The sequence below is a fragment of the Canis aureus genome, chromosome 10, assembly GCF_053574225.1.
Source record: "Canis aureus isolate CA01 chromosome 10, VMU_Caureus_v.1.0, whole genome shotgun sequence".
NCBI lineage: Eukaryota > Metazoa > Chordata > Mammalia > Carnivora > Canidae > Canis > Canis aureus.
The window spans coordinates 40083679-40100586 of NC_135620.1; the positions used below are offsets into that span (position 1 = coordinate 40083679).

Below are 16908 nucleotides of genomic sequence, written 5' to 3' on the forward strand. Positions count from 1 at the left end.
AATGTCACCATGCAAAAGTCAAGGGAAAGAGAATTCTAGTCATAGAGAAAGTCAAGAACAAAGGCCTTACTTAGGTAAATGCATTCTTGACATATTTCTTGAAGTGCAAAGAAGCTGATGTGACTTAAAGTAAGTTTAAAAAATCCTACAGGAGATGATGAAGGCAGGAGGATTGAAAGGTGGCATGAAGAATGCCACAGATATTGTAGGCTTTTGTAAGGATTTTGGCCTTTAGTCAGAATGAGATGAGAAGTCACAGGAGGATTTTGAGCGGTGGAATGACTTGATTTTTTTTTTTTTTCAAAAGGATTGCTCTATCTATTGTGTTGAGAATAGACTATAATTGATCTAGCTATGGAAGTACAAAAGCAATCAGGAGGCTGTTACAGTAAGCCAGCCTTGGAATGATGATGGCTTGGACCATGAGGGAGGTGGAGGTGCTAAGGAGTGATTTGATCTGAATTTACTGCATTTCTTTGACTCTAAGACCTCACTGATTGAAAGATGTGCCATTATTTTATGCCCAACTATGAAAGAAAGAAAACCTGCTATAGAAATTAAGAAACTATGACACAATGCCTCCTGACCACTTAGGGTTTTTACATGATAGTTAAAAGATCTACTTTAAAGGTAGATTTTTTTTTAAAACCATGTATTATACATACAAAGAACCTGAAATAAATCAATAAATTGGCAAATAAAATTCAAATAAACTTTTTCTCCAACTTCTTTTTAATAATTTTGGACTGAATTTTCACATGGCATGGTGGTACCTGTAATACACTATTTGAAAATGAATCTGCAAAAGAAATAAAATCCACTGGTACTGGACTCTTAAAAAAAAAGCAGCTATATTGAAGTATAAATGACCCACAATAAACTGGATATTTAAAGTTTTTAACTTGTTTACATATCACATACACCTGTGAAACCAAACATACCCATTATCCCAAAAGTTTTCTTGTGCCCCTTATAATCCTTACTTCTGCTCTCCTGGCCCTGTGTTCTGGCAACCACTGGTCTTTTTGTCACTATAGATTTGATTGCATTTTCTAGAACTTTACATAAATGGAATTACACAATATAAACTATTGTTCAAATAGCTTCTTTCATTCACTGTAATTGAGATTCATTAATATTGTAGCATGCATCAATAGTTTATTTTATTTTATTGCTGTATGGTAATTCTGGTGTATGGACATACCACAGTTTGTTTATCTATTCACCTGTTGACAGGCATATGGGTTGTTTTCACTTGGGAGGTCTTATAAATAAAGCCGCTATGAACATTCATGTTCACATTTTTATATGGGCATATGCTTTCATATCTCTTGGGTAAATTCCTGGGTAGCTAAATAGCTAGGTCATATGGTAGATATATATTTGGCATTTTAAGAAACTGCTAGACTTTCTTCCAGAGTAGCTCACTATTTTGCATTTCTACCAGCAATGTGTAAGAGTTTCATTTGCTCCACATTCTTGGCATCATTTAATATTGTTAGTATTTTTTATTTTAGCCATTCTAATTGGTTCATATTAATATCCCATCATTGTTTTAATTTGCATTTTCCTGATGACTAATGATGTTGACTGTCTTTTCATGTTCTATTAGTTTCCAGTTGCTGCTGTATCAGATTACCATAAATTTAGTGTCTCAAAGCTATACATTTATTATTTTATGGTTCTGGAGAGTCAGAAGTCTGAAATGGGTCTGGCTAAAATAAAATTACAATGTTAAGCAGGGATATGTTCCTTCTGGAAGTTCTAGAGGCTAATTCATTTTCCTTGATTTTGCCTTTCTAGCTTCTGTTATGTTATCTATGTTCCTTGTTATCTTCAGAGCCTGCCCTGTAAAATCTTTAAATCTCCTACTCCAATCTCCTCTTCTGCCTCTCTCTCTCTCTCAGTTTGAAGAACCCTTGTGAAAAAATAAATGAGAAAGAAAGAAAGAAAGAAGAAAGAGAAAGAAAGAAAGAAAGAAAGAAAGAAAGAAAGAAAGAAAGAAAGAAAGAAAGAAAGAAAACCCTTGTGATTACATTGGGCCCATTCAGATAATCCAAGATAATCTCTTTATTTTAAAGTCAGCTGATTATCGTCTTTATTTCATCAGTAATCTTAATTCCCCCTTTCCATGTAACATAACATACTCATAGGCTCTGGGAATTAGGACATGGTTATCTTTGACTGAGCGAGGGGGTAAAATTATGCTGCCGACTACAGAAGTGCTTATTTCTTCTTTCATGTGGTATGGGTTCAGGACACCTGGTACTGGGTGGCTCAGCAGTTCAGTGTCTGCCTTCCGCTCAGGGCGTAATACTGGGATCCAGGATCAAGTCCCACATCAGGCTCCCTGTGAGGAGCCTGCTTCTTCTCCCTCTGCCTGTGTCTCTACCTCTGTCTCTCATGAATAAATAAATAAATCTTTTAATAAAATGATGTCATGTGGGTTCAAGTCCTTTGCCCAGTTTTTAAATGGGTTTGGTTTCCATTTAATTTTGAGAATTCTTTATGATTTCTGGGTACAAGTCCTTTTGTCAGATGTGTGATTTGAAAATATTTTCTCTCCATAGATACCTCCCCCCCCCAAAAAAAAAACGGCTTAATATCAGCTTTCACAGAGCAAAACTTTTAATTTTTTTAAAGATTTTATTTATTTATTCATGAGAAACACAGAGAGAAAGGCAGAGACATAGGCAGAGGGAGAAGCAGGCTCCATGCAGTGAGCCCAAAGTGGGACTAGATTCTGGAACTCCGGGATCACACCCTAAGCCAAAGGCAGACACTCAACTGCTGAGCCACCCGGGTGTCCCAAAATTTTTGATTTTGATGTAGACTAGTCACCATTCTTTTCTTACTAGGACTATGCCTTTAACATTGTATGTAAGAATTCCTTGCCTAATTACAGGTCACCAATTTTCTCTGATATTTTCTTCTAAAAGTTTTACATTTTAGCTTTACTATCAATGACCTATTTTCAGTTAATTTATGGTAAGTTAAATCTTGGTACTATTATATATATATATATATATATATATAGTTTAATTTGGGAAATTATCAGGATGTCTAACTTTTCCAACCCCATTTGTTACAAAGATGTCTTTTTCTCTCTTGAATTGCCTTTAAAACTATGTGAAGGGGGGATCCCTGGGTGGCTCAGCGGTTTAGCACCTGCCTTTGGCCCAGGGTGCAATCCTGGAGTCCTGGGATCGAGTCCCACATTGGGCTCCCTGCATGGAGCCTGATTCTCCCTCTGGCTGTGTCTCTGCCTCTCTCTCTCTCTCTCTCTCTCTTTCATGAATAAATAAATAAATAAATACTTTAAAAATAAATAAATAAAATAAAACTATGTGAAAAGCCTACTGGCCCTTTGTGTATGGGTCTCTTGGACTCTATTCTGATCTATGTGTCAGTCCTTCACCAAAACCACATTCTCTTGGTCATTATAGCTTTAAAGGAATTCTTAAAATCAAGTAATGTGTCCCTCCAAATTCTTCTCAAACTCATTTGGCTATTCTATAATAGTTTATTTGCTTTCCATGTAAATTTTTCAATCTGCTTGTCCATATCTATAAAAAATCTTGCTGAAATTGTGATTTATAATTTTGTTAATTCTATAGATATGTGGGAAATTGACATTTTTACAATGTTAAGTCACTTAACCTATGAGCACTGCATGATTATCCATTTCTTTGGGTCTTCTCTCATTCCTTTTCTAGGCCTTTATAGTATTTTAGTTAAATTTTTACCTCTTTATTTTCTTGTCATATTGCATTGGCATTTTATTTTTTATTTTAATTTTCAACTGTACATTGCTAATTTATTTTTATGTGTTTGCTCTATATTTTGCAAACTTGCTAACTCACTAGTTCTGAGAGTTTTTGGATTTCCTACATAAACTATCATCTTGTTTTACAAATAAGGATGGTTTTACTTCTTCCTTTTCATATTGTAAACCACTTATTTATTTTTATGGCCCATTCCACTGGCAAGGTTGTCCAATATGATGTTGAATAGAAGAGGCAAGAGTGGGTATCCTTATTTCATTTCCAATCTTAAGAGAAAAAGCATTCAATTTCTCACCTTTGAGGATGAAGTTAGGTGTAGGTTTTTTTGAAAATGCCTTTTATTACATTAAGGAAGTCCTTTTTTATTCCTAATGTACTGAGAGTTATAATGACTTGATACTGAATTTTGTCATGCTTTTTATGCCTAAGGTGATACAATCATATGGTTTTTCTTCCTTAGACTTTTATGTGATGGATAACATTAATGATTTTCAAATAAAGAACCAGCCTTCCCTTCCTTGGTTATAGTGTATTAATTCTTTATATAGATTACTGGATTTGAATTACCAGTGTTTTGTTTGAGGGTTTTTTTCCATCTACATTCATGAGAGATAGTTGTCTGAAGGATACTTTTTTTATACCATCTTTGTCTAGTTTTGGTAGCAGTGTAATGCTGACCTCATACAATGAGTTGGGAAATGATTTCTCTTCTGTTTTTTTTTTTAAAAGACTGCATATAGATTGTTATTTCTTCTTTAAATGCTTGGTAGCATTCACCATTAAAATTCTCTGGGCCTGAAAATTTGTGTGTATGTGTACTTAAGTTTTTGAACATAGAGTAAAGTTGTAGTAAATATTTTAATGTCTATCCTGTGTTTTGACTGATTGGATTTTTCTCTGCAGCATGGGCTGTAATTTTTTTGGCTTCTTTGCATGCCTAGTAATTTCTGACCTGATTCCAGATATTACAAATTTTATCTTGTTGGATACTAGATATTTTTGTATTCCTGTAAATGTTTTTGAGTTTTGTTCTAGAGGCAATAAAGTTACTTGGAATAAATTTGATCCTTTTGGGTCTTAAAATTTAGTTGGCAAGACCAAAGCCATGTCTGGCTGGTGCTAATTATCCCCTGCTACTGAGGCAAGACCCTTCTACTGCTCAGTGTCCCAAAATTATAAAGTTTTCTAGGATGGCTGGTGGGGTAAGATAGTAATTCCAAGCCCTATATGCATGCCATGTAGTCATTTCTACAATTCTTTTGTGTGGTTATTTCCCCAGCCTCAGCAAGTTTCTTTATATGCATGTCCTGATTAGCATGGGTATGCTGCTGGATACCCAAAGAGAATAATGTTTTTAATTATATAGTAGCATATATTATTAGCATGCCACATAAATATTTTTTTTATGTAATGTAAATATTTTTCCCAGTTTTGTTGAGAAGTGATTGATATACATCACTGTATAAGTTTGAGGTGTACAATGTGATGGGAGAATGCTCTTAAATCTCTAGAGTTGTTTCTCTGTGTATCCCCTTTTCTCTCTGGTAATCTGCCATTCAAACTCTAGCCACCTTGATCTTCTTGGATTCTTAGCTTGGTCTCCTCAACTCAGGGAATCCTCCAGGCTTGGAGTTCTCACCTCCTGAGAGGCGGCTGGGAAAGTCTTTCAAAGTAGGAAGTCAGGACAATGCTAAGGCTCACCTACCTTGTTTCTTGATTCTCCGAGATTGCTGCCCTTTTTACCTGATATTCAGTGTCTCAAAAGCCATGTGTTGTGTTGTGTGTGTGTGTGTGTGTGTGTGTGTGTTTTAGTAGCTTTCTGACGTTTTGGTGATTTCTAAGCAGATAATTAAGTCTGGGCACTTATTCCATCTTGTCAGGCACCAGAAGTCTTGATGCTGGGCTCTTAACTCAGGTTTGCAGCTGCATACAGAGAGCCAGCTTTTGATTCCTACTTTGGCAATGTTATAAGCACTGTGGGGATTCTCATTTCCCTACAACCCCCATAGCTATTTAGTTCCAAGAGGCTAAATAAGTGTGTTCCACTATTTTCTTAGAATTTTCTTCCCAGCTTCTGACACCCATTTTGCAAGTTTGATACTGGTTGTTTTGGTGTGTGCAGGCAAAGATAATTATGGCAGGATTACTGCCTCGGTGAGAAAGAATATCATGCACTATTGATTGTGGGATGCATTCTGATTTCACATACATTGAAATGTAAGAGACTGTTCCTCTTAGAATCCATGAAATATGGTATTTTGACTCCTGTGGCAATAGGACTTTCTAACTGATTAGATATATGAAGTCAAGGATGACTCTAAAGTTTTTGGCCTGAATAACTGTAAGGATGAAGTTCCTAACAGTCAGGAAAAATCCATCTTGTTTCACCCAACAGTCAGGAAAGATCCATCTTGTTTTACCTGTCTGACAGTCAGGAATGTCCTCCAGTGTGTAATTACTGATAACCTCAGGGAGGATAGTGAAGGGCTCAAATGCTTAGCTTCACCTTATTTCATTGGTTATATTCTAAGACTAATAAAGTTGGCATGAAGATAAAAAATATACCACTGAAACCTCCTCAAGATTAGCAGACTACTATTTTATGTACTACTATTTTTATGTGTAGCCAACCACATTAATGAGGACTCTTTTGTTTTAAAAACTTTGAGTTTCTTTTATAGACTTAGATGGAAGACTCCTTAAAAACATAAACATCAACAGGTCTAAAAATAAGGCAAACTTGGATACCAGAATAGGAAATCCTCAGAAATTATCATTATCACCTTTCTCTGATACAGCAGTGAATGACACGGAGAAGTCCACATATGATGATATTGAAAAATAAATCTAAAACTTTTGATAGAAAGCTGTGGAATACACATATAGCTGTAGATTTTTTGATGAAATATTTTAGGTACAATCTTTAGAACAATTTTCTTGAGAAAGGGCATTTGTAACCAACCCACATTTGTGAAATGACAGCATTTATGATTTCCATGGAAAGTTTATAAATTTAATTGAGAAAGAGGTTATTATCTGATCTCTGAAGCAGGTCTTTCAGAATTGCTGATTAATAACCTAGAAATATGTCCTGAAGATTGGCATTATGATTTCCTCAAAAAGCCAGAATAGATGAGGCCAGGTATATTTGATCATAGAGCAGTGTGCCTTTGTGGAATGGAGCACCCAGAGGAAGGCAGGGCACAGTGAGAGACAGTGTACCCATCTGTCCCACCAACCAAACCTATAGAATTAATCACCAAGGAGGCAGGTGATAAAGCCTGCTTACACATTCTCAAATGTCTTAAACACCATCCTGTGTTCACTACTATAATAGATGCCAAATAGAAGAATCTCCTAGCCCATCCCTAATTATTGAGAATTTATCCCCAAATGAGACCATACATATCCAACTCAGAATGGATTTTTATCAAGTAGAATATGAAATTAGTTTTTTCTTATCTTTTTTTGGTCAAATTAAGGTCACCATTTCTAAAATTATATTTTGAGATGTATCATCTGGTATTAACAGATGATATATATTTTAAAAAATTCTCTGGGTTAACACTTTGGGGGAATACACTGGATAAAATCAAATGAAATGAGGTTCTTTGGTTCAGGGCTTCTAAGAAACCAGTGTGCTTTATGAGTTTTCATGGACATAGCATGTGATATTTTAACACAGATTTTATCTTAGGTCTCTTCTTCTTGGACCATTTTGTGGGGCTGCTGCTTTGCTTGTCTTTCTTGTCACTGAATCTCTGGTACCTAGGATGGGGCCTGACACTAGGAGACACTCAAAAAATATTTGTGGAATGAATTTGCGGACTGCCAGTTGTCCATCAGCCCTTTACAGAACCATAGAACAGACCAAGACTCTCCATACCTCTTGTGCCATGTGCTGCTGACTCTTCAAGTTTGTACCAGCTTGAGTTGCTCCCTATTTCTCTTTGACCAGAGCAGGTGCAGAGGAGCATCAGGAGGCATTCCATTTTTGCCTTATCTACTGTCTCCATCTTAGCTTCTTCCCCTAACACCTTTCTGGATTTCTCCCCATCTTCCTTGGTGAGCATTCAAAGGTTAATGCATCAGCCAGAAGCTAGGGTTAATGCCCCAGCATGTGGAATGTGAGTAGCTTCTCAACAGAACAAGAGGGAGGCCGCCTGAGTAGTGTGTGGGTCAGAAGTCTGCCACTGAGCATTGCAGAGCCAAACAGAAAGCTTCCCCTTTACTTGCACTTTATTTGACCTGTGGATAAACAAAGACTTTCTATTTCCAGAAATCCCATTGTCTTAACTGCTTTGAGTTTCTTTTGTAAACTTAAAAATCCATGTCTTTATGCAAGACATTTAAAATTCAATGGGCCCAGTCTGAACATTTTTTTGTTCCTTTTTCTATATTCCCCTTACATGCTTTGTGTTTGTATTCCACAAACTCTTGGCTATCTGAAATTCAGCCTTTTCTTCAACAATGTATGACATCAAAAATGGCTAGAAGGTTGTAGTGTGAGTAGAATATTCAACATTGTAAAGAACCTGATAAATGCAACTTCTTTAGGGAAAGAATTGAGAGCATATGATTCTTCTTTCTCATTCAACTGGCTGTGTGCTGGGGCCTTGGAGGGTTTAAAATTATAGTAAAAATAAACAGTCTCTCAGTTCCTGTCCTTAAGGAGATTTGCAAGAGAGGGACAAAAGTGATATTTACAAAATGCCTCCTGTGTTCCAGGCTATACATCTATATATTGACACCAATATCTATATCTTTTTACTGCAATATTATGAGGTAAGTGTGGTTTTTCCCTGGCTTACAAATGAGGAAACTAAGGATCAGAGAGGTTAGGGAACTTCTGAGATTCATTTATTGAAATCAGATTCTCCTAAAGACAAGATGGTGTTAAGTTTCAAAACACCAGGTATCTTTTAGGATTACTCTTACTGAAACTAAATTTATCCAATGAGAGTATGGTAATATATAATATCCTAAAAATACGTGTGAAACAAAGAATCCCACAGAGCTGCTGACTATACTGGTGAATTTTAAAAATACCTGCTTTTTCCCTTGTCTTCTGAAATGCCCTCTTCTTTTTTGACCATACGCTACTCATTATACTTCTCAAAGCCTACATTTTGTCATCATCAAATGGGGATAGTAGCATCCTCTTTGCCTATGTCACAAGTTTTGGGTGAAAGCTAATCTTTAGCTTAAAGATTTATATTTTATGTCTGTAGTATTTAAACTCCAAAAGGCAATGACAAATCAGTGAAATGTCAGAACAATGAATCTGAACTTTTAGACTATTTCTTTGTATTGATGTGCTCAAACTACTACATACACATTTGTTGCAAGCTACCTCCTGTATCAATCACTAAGGTAGAACTCTGTCCAAAGAAATCCCAGGGACTTAGAATAGAATGAATTCTGATTGAGTTCTCTTTATTTTTCTTCATCCCCATTATTTTTCTATTTCATTTTTTAAATTTAAATTCAATTGAATTTAAATGGTATAATTTAGAAAGTGAAACTTCAGTGGCATGTAAATGAGAGTTATTGCTGTCACAGATGTCACAAGGGAGAATGCCTGTGATATGTTTGCAATGCATAGAAAATATCCTTAATTAAAAAAAAAAAAAAGTAGGCTTGAGGACTGCTTCCAATGAATTAAGGTTCAGTTTGCAAGGAGGATAAAAGTAATCCATTTCTAAATTATCCGTGATTCACCCCCAAAATAATTTTTTTTTAATTTTCAAGCAAAGAGAGTATGGGGTGAGGGGAAGGTTCCTAACCATTCTGCAGGCACTTGCTATATATAGTATTAGACGTAGATAGAGTAAAGGATATTAAAGAACTGGGAGGCGTGATATCTGCCCTTGAGAGATTTAACAAATGCAAACAAACATATTTTCTCCTATTCTTATTTGTTCTTCTAATCCAAGATGGTTGCTTTGCTAGAAAGAAATTTAGATTTTGATATAATATAGTCATCCTTTGAGCATTAGAGTTTATTTTCATTTTGTAACCTGGAGAAATTTGGCAAGGTGAAACCAGGTTTTAAAATCAGAAATGGAATCTTGAAATTTCATTTCTCAATATATCAAAATTTATATACATTTTTAAGAGGCCAGATCCCCCAGAAGTTAACTAGTGACCACCTTCACTGGCATGCTTTATTCTGAGGAAAATGGACATTTTGATTCCCAAATATCAGCATTCCTATTTCAGATGCTTAAGAGAAGATTGTCATTTGAGGAAGTCTAGAAGTCAGTGCCTTTACATAGGAACCAATCAATAATTTTGTATCAAATTATGTGATTTTAAGATACCGCCTTGTTTCTTTCTAGTGGATGATACTGTGGTTGCTATTCCCTATGGAAGTAGACATATTCGCCTTGTCTTAAAAGGACCTGATCACTTGTGTGAGTAAACTCAGTTGTTTTCCTTTGGGTATTGGGAATTTTAGTCATTATTATTTTTTGTTCCCAGAAGAGATTCAAATACAGAAGTGCAAATCTTTTTACTCTGTCATAGCATGATATTTTGAGTGCTTCTGTTTATCTTTTGGCTGCCTGATGAGATAGCAAAAACCTCAGGGTAATTATCTCTAACCACACTCATCCTGAAAAATACAAAATAGATGCTCCCAATAGGTTTTTCATGAGTTAAGCATATGTTTATGCTTTTGTGTCTATTATTTCTCATTCTCTCTCTTCTTCCTCTCCAATAATCTGTCTTTTTCTTGCTTTGCATCTCTTTTTTTCTTTCTTCCTTCCAGCCTTCCCTCCCTGTCCTTCATTCTTTCTTTCTTCCTATTCTTTTATTGCATTATTTTATCAATTCAGTGGAGCACAGAAGCACCAAACAACCTTAACCATGGATTTAAAGAAAACCATGGCGGTATAATTAAACATCCCATGTATTAAAGACAATACAAAGCCCTTATATATTGAAAATTCGGTTAAGGATTAAAACCCTAATATCTCAGGGTTAAGGATTGAAACCCCAAAGATCAAATGGGAGCATGGCCCCACTAGAATTTAGAAAGAATTGATATCTTCAGTCATGCCAAGGCTGTAGTACACAGCCACATCTTTCCTTTTTTATTTTTAGCATTTAGTATTGTTTAGATGTAGACCTGTAAATTACCAGCAGAAAATTATAGGCTGTAAACCAGGGAAGGGGTATAAGAGGATACATTGTATTTTCTACAAAATTCAGTTCCACTGAAAGAGTTCATTTCAGCTGATCCCTTGAGCATTTCGGATCTCCTCCACTGTGACTGTTCCTGGATTCCTAAAGAACCATCTATCATCTTCTGTTCTTTCTCTCCTCCCACACACATGCCTATGAAACCAATTTAGGTAGCAAGCATTATCTTTTGGCAATTGGATTATAAATGAAATAGTTCCAGAAAGACAAACAAGAGGAAGATAAATTGGAGCCTGTGAAAGTTCAGATAGCCTGCTATAGTCTTTCTAAAAATAAAAATAAATACGTTTCATGGGAGAGGCGGGATTTGAGGGGTCATGTGAAAGAAAGGAATAAGTAAGGTACAGTTCAGGCAAAGCCAGAAGATGCTGGTAAGGCACCTTATATGGATCCAAGTTCTTTTCTAACCCTAAACAACCCCCCAAAATATAGTGTTCACATGTCAAGGGATGATGTATGTGTGTACACTATCACTACTCAAATGATTTGCTTTTCCCCTGGAGGATTAGACAGAGGTAACTGCTCATATAACAACCCTACTCAAAAACAGTATTTTTCTGAGCAGTGACAGGCCTGCTCAGAATAAAACATCCAGGCAGAGATCAGGGTACTGACTCCTCATTGCAGAAGAAGGAACCCAAAGGAATAGATTGAAGAAGAATTGATTTTTATAAATGTCTGAGTCTCCTAGTTTTCCTAATTATGTGATCACAAAGAGGCTAAAGAATGAGCCTCATTTTGGTTTAATTGTCCCAAGAATTCAATGGATGAAGTGGCAGATGATATTTATCAATGATGGAAAGCAAAATGGAACTTGCTTTTTTTTTTTTTCACAACAGACATACTGTTGACAACATATATGTAGCTTAGGAACTTTTGGTTTTGTTTGTGTATGTGGAATACAATGTAATATATAATATGAAATTAATATGTGAATAAAATGACATCCTGTTTCTCTTGCCATCCTTTCCACTTAACTCCCAGAAGCTGGTCTGATATGGGACTAACCTGAAATGTTTAGGGCCAAACCAGAACAAGACCAGTCTGGTCCAGCTGCAGCTTATCTTCAATCAGAAGCTATGAGGCTTGGTGACAAAATTGAATCAGATGCTCAGATCAGACTTAGACCCTCAGGATTTTTCCAAAACCAAGTTGGTTTATGTGTTGGGGATATATCTACAAACTAGTACACATACACAGAAGGCAGCTTGAGGAATGAAGGCTAGAAGAAGAAGAGCCCATGCTGTTGACTTTCCCCTGATGACAACTGCTGTGGTTTCCTTCCAGTTCTCCCTTATGAGCCTTATGTCCTTCTGTGAGGAGCTCTGGACTCAGGGCCAGGGGGATGGAGCCTGACCCATTCCAGAAAAAAGTCCACACAGACTTCGTCTGAGGGTCGTGGCCATTTCATTGGACACTAATATGCTTCACCTGTTGGTATTCCAACCTGGAGTAGACAACACTTAGAATAACTTAGTATGGGTGCTTGAGTACCTCCAGAGGTCCTAAAATTGTCCCAGAACCCCAATTTGTAAAATGTGGTAAAGGAGAGTGATTCAGATTGAATGTGGGATAGGAGACCCAGAGCCTCACCTGGCACTCTGTCCTTCTGCTAAAGAACCACTGCAAAACTAAGGGTGCTTATGCAAGTTTTAGAAGCCATTAGACCTAGTCTATCTCTCTTCCAACTGTGGGGAGTTATTCTAAATGGTTTCTCAATCACATGAGAATTTTATCTGCTCTGAGATACACGACATAATTACCATCACCTCCTGCTTGCTATGATTTCCTATAACAAAAGATGTTTCATCGCCTTTGTCATTGGCCAAATTGAGATCAGAATGCTCCAGGAATCAAGAAGTTCTTCTTTCTCTCTTAAGCACTTACAAAATATCATATATGTACATAATACTGTATTAGGTACCCTGCAAGATTTTAAAAGAGAGCTAAAAAGAAGTGACTTCCTTGTCCTCGTTACTATCATTTCTTCATTGAGAGCCACAGACACACAGTAAGAAGCCAGATAGTACAAATACACACAAGGTAATGCATGAATATAAAGTCACACTGCTGAGGGAAAATTGGAGAAGCACCCTGGATCTGACAGATCCAAAAGAAAACTAGAGAGTATTCTATTCTAGATGGAGAGCCATAGAGGCTGAAATCAATAAGATAGATATTGGAGATAGTTTAGTTAAAGGAATAGGATTATGGGAAAGTGGGATACCCAAATGAGGCCATCAGGGAGTCGAAGATTTTTTGACCAGGAGCCTTGAATGCTTGGCTAATGAGTTTTAAAATAATTTCATGGGCAACATAAACTCTTTGTGATCCAGAGGTGCCCATAAATTTTGTTTATATCACAATTTCAACTGTGTCAACAGTATAAAGGACAATACTTCTCCCTTACACAGCTGTAGACCGTTTTATGAAATGTGCTTGTATGTGGGCTTTGGTAGCCCTGGGAACATCTTTCTCTCCTTTACATGTGTTTGGTTGTGTAGATCTGGAAACCAAAACTCTGCAGGGAGCTAAAGGTGAAAACACTCTCAGCTCGACAGGAACCTTTCTTGTGGACAATTCTAGTGTGGACTTCCAGAAATTTCCAGACAAAGAGATACTGAGAATGACTGGACCCCTCACAGCAGATTTCATTGTCAAGGTAAGTGCCTTTGGGTACCTTGTTTTCGAGCCATATCCAAACTGTCACTTATGATCTCCTGGAAAGAGAGAGAGAGACTGAGACTTAGGGCTTGGGCATAGATTTGGAAATGTTTAATTCAAGGATGTTGAGGTACATCCTGGACTTTTCAAGAACATATGATATTTTTAAGTCCTAAGAAAATCGTTATGTGTGTGTATATATCATTTAATAAAAAGACTCAAAGACTAACACATCATTAGTTGGAGGATATAAATTGTTTTTAAAACAAGTTAAGATATAGTCATTGACCCATATAAGGTGTTCTCAGTCAAAAAGAAAAACAAACGAATGATCCATACACTCGGTTATACTTCTAATTGCAAGTTCTGTTTTCTCTTGTCCTGGTAACAACACTAAGTTGTTTCCTATCAGAGCTTCCCTGCTCTTCAAGGTAATATAAAACACACTGCTGGAAGCAACATATACATTCTGTAGGAGAAATGTACACACTAGAAGAATGTTTGGGAATCACAATCAAATAAAACATATTTTTTCCTTCAGTAGGTCAGAAGGACCTGAAGGATTTCAGCTGTAAAGCTGTAAAACTTGTAATGTGTCCAGGACTCCATAAATTTTTCATCATGGGACCTGGAGCCAGAGGACATTTGATTTAAGCTAAGACTCAATGACCCCATGGCAGCTGGAAGTAAGAATGCGTATAGGAAAATGGGATCGACAGTGAGGTTGGATGGAAGAAGGGTTCCAGAACACTGTTCTCTGTCTCCATCTGCATGGTAGTTCTTTTTAATCCAGTCCAGATGCCAGCCACATTCATATGAACAAGAAGCTACAAACCAGCAGAGAGAGCTCACAATAGAAATGATGCTATAGGTGGTTAAATCATTTCATTTAAATATTGCAAACCAGTACAATACTGAGAGATGTCTTTATTTTTTTAAACCCTTCAAGGGCTGCTGAATAAACCATTTGTATTCATTTCCCTAGAGCTGCAAAGAGTTCCCTAGAGTTGCAACTCTTATACATACTGAATATATAGATTAGAATTCAAGTAATATTATTCACATGTCAGGAGTTGACAGCATTGCCAATGCATTTCATACATCTAGCTGCCTTCTGCACATCACCACTTGGATATCCCATACGCACAACCAGCACAATGTGTCCCAAACTGGACTTTCTAGCCTCAGACACCTACAAAATCTTCTTCATTTCCTATCTTGTGGAATAATATGCTATTGACCTGGCCACATCAGAAAGCTTTGATTCACACCGATTTCCTGTACTCCTATTCACCCCTAGATAGTTGTTAAACTTTGTCAGTTCTACCTTCATGCCATCTTAGGGCCATTTTTTATTGTCCCTTCTTGCCTCCACTATCTTAAATTAGGCCTTTGTATTTTTTTCCTGATCATGTGATGTGCATCCTTCCAAGACTGCAGCCCAATGAAAGAAAATGACTTTCTGAGCCACAAGAGGATCTTTTTTCAGTCATGGTCCAGCCTTCACTAGAACTGCCAGCTTAGCTCTACTTTTGAAAGCAGCTAAGGTATAGCTATAGCTATTCAGTTTGTGCCCATTCTAGAACTCTAGAGCATCTAGAACATCATAGAGAAAAGTAACTAATGAGTACCTAAGCACCAAAGTAGTAGAACGGTTGTGATTTCCATTTGCATCAACTAGAGTATTAGGCACAGATAATGTGTTCATATGTTGTTCTGAACAGGCTGGAGCATCATTCTGTGCATCATTCAGCAGCCAAGGAACGTAGGACACCTCCTGACTACCAATCCCATGCCTGCTTGTCTGAGGCAAAAGTTTCTACAACATCAGTGAGAGAAAAGAACAGCTAAGGCTCACAAATTATCCTTTTCCCAATCAAGAAGAAAAAGATTGGCATTTCGTAGTGCATCAACTGGGAGATCACTTTGTGTACTTGATATCTTTTTTTTTTTAACATTTTTTAAAATTTTTATTTATTTATGATAGTCACACACAGAGAGAGAGAGAGAGAGAGAGGCAGAGACACAGGCAGAGGGAGAAGCAGGCTCCATGCACCGGGAGCCCGATGAGGGATCTGATCCCAGGTCTCCAGGATCGCGCCCTGGGCCAAAGGCAGGCGCTACTTGATATCTTTCATGCAATTGAAATGCCTCCTTGATTCTTGTGATTTTGCATGGACCTAATGTTCATCCATTACCCACACACACATTTGCCCTGCCCCGTGGCTCTATCATGACAGTGCAATCAGTTGCTATGCAAAGTGACCAGTTTTTGTCTTCTCTTTTCTTTTCAGTGTGAGAAGTCCTTATATTAAATTAGAAACACTGAATCATTGTAATTATAGGAAGAAAAACTTGTTTCAGAACATTCTTTTTCCTTATTAACTTAAGGAAGCAAAAATTACATATGCCAGATGTGTTTAGCTCCCTAAAACTAAATTCGAGTGTGTCAAACTGAAGCTTTCAACATACTCTTGAGAACAAGAACCTGATGTCTGAGGATTTAGGGTGTATAAAGCTCCAGCGCTAATGATAACAAAGGTCCCAGGCACCCAGAATTAATAAATCCAGAAACAAGGAACATGGCAGCTCATCTCTGTAAGCAACAAAGGCCATCAAAGTTGAACATCAGGTTGGCTCCTGTATTTTAAACAGTTTTCCTACTTTAAAATGAAAAATTAAGAAGATACAGAGAAGAGCAGTAAAAGGCCTCTACTACAGATAAATACCTTTGTCTTCACAACACTAACAGAATTACTTGGAATCATGAAAAGAATGGCAGCTTTCAAGCCACTGCAGACCTGAATTCAAATCCCAGCTCTGCTATTCCTTTGCTGTGCAACCCTGAGCAAGTCACTTAATCTCTCTGAGACTTATATCTGTCGTTGTAATGTAAATGTGGGAGATAATACAGAGTAATTCTAAGATTAGATTTCTTAGAAATAACATGTACCCTGCAAACAGTAGAAATGTATTAAGTGCTGGTTTTTGTGGTGATTGTTGGCTGCTATTAAAAGAAGGTGCCTATAGGGAAGAGAGACCCAGGAATATTATCAGTGTAGAAAGAATCAAATGAGATTATGTGGTCAGAAGTTTGGCTACATCATGACTGTTTTTATCTATTTGAAATAACAATATCACTGTTCATTTCTAATCTCTTTTCAAATTTAGGCATACAATCTCAGCATTCATGGTCATTGTACATCAATTTCATTGGATTCTTTAGAGCAATATTCTTTCTAAGCTCCTTTTT

At 36.9% G+C, this 16908-nt stretch overlaps 1 protein-coding gene across 4 annotated transcripts in view; it reads left to right on the plus strand.

The window, feature by feature from the left end:
* ADAMTSL1 (ADAMTS like 1) overlaps window positions 1-16908 on the plus strand; it is an 873417-nt gene that overhangs the window by 621419 nt on the left and 235090 nt on the right. For all 4 annotated transcript variants that reach the window (XM_077912089.1, XM_077912090.1, XM_077912093.1 and 1 more), the window contains 2 exons: window positions 10127-10201; window positions 13496-13653. In XM_077912089.1, the coding sequence (XP_077768215.1) occupies window positions 10127-10201; window positions 13496-13653 (233 nt within the window). The remainder of the gene's footprint in view (window positions 1-10126; window positions 10202-13495; window positions 13654-16908) is intronic.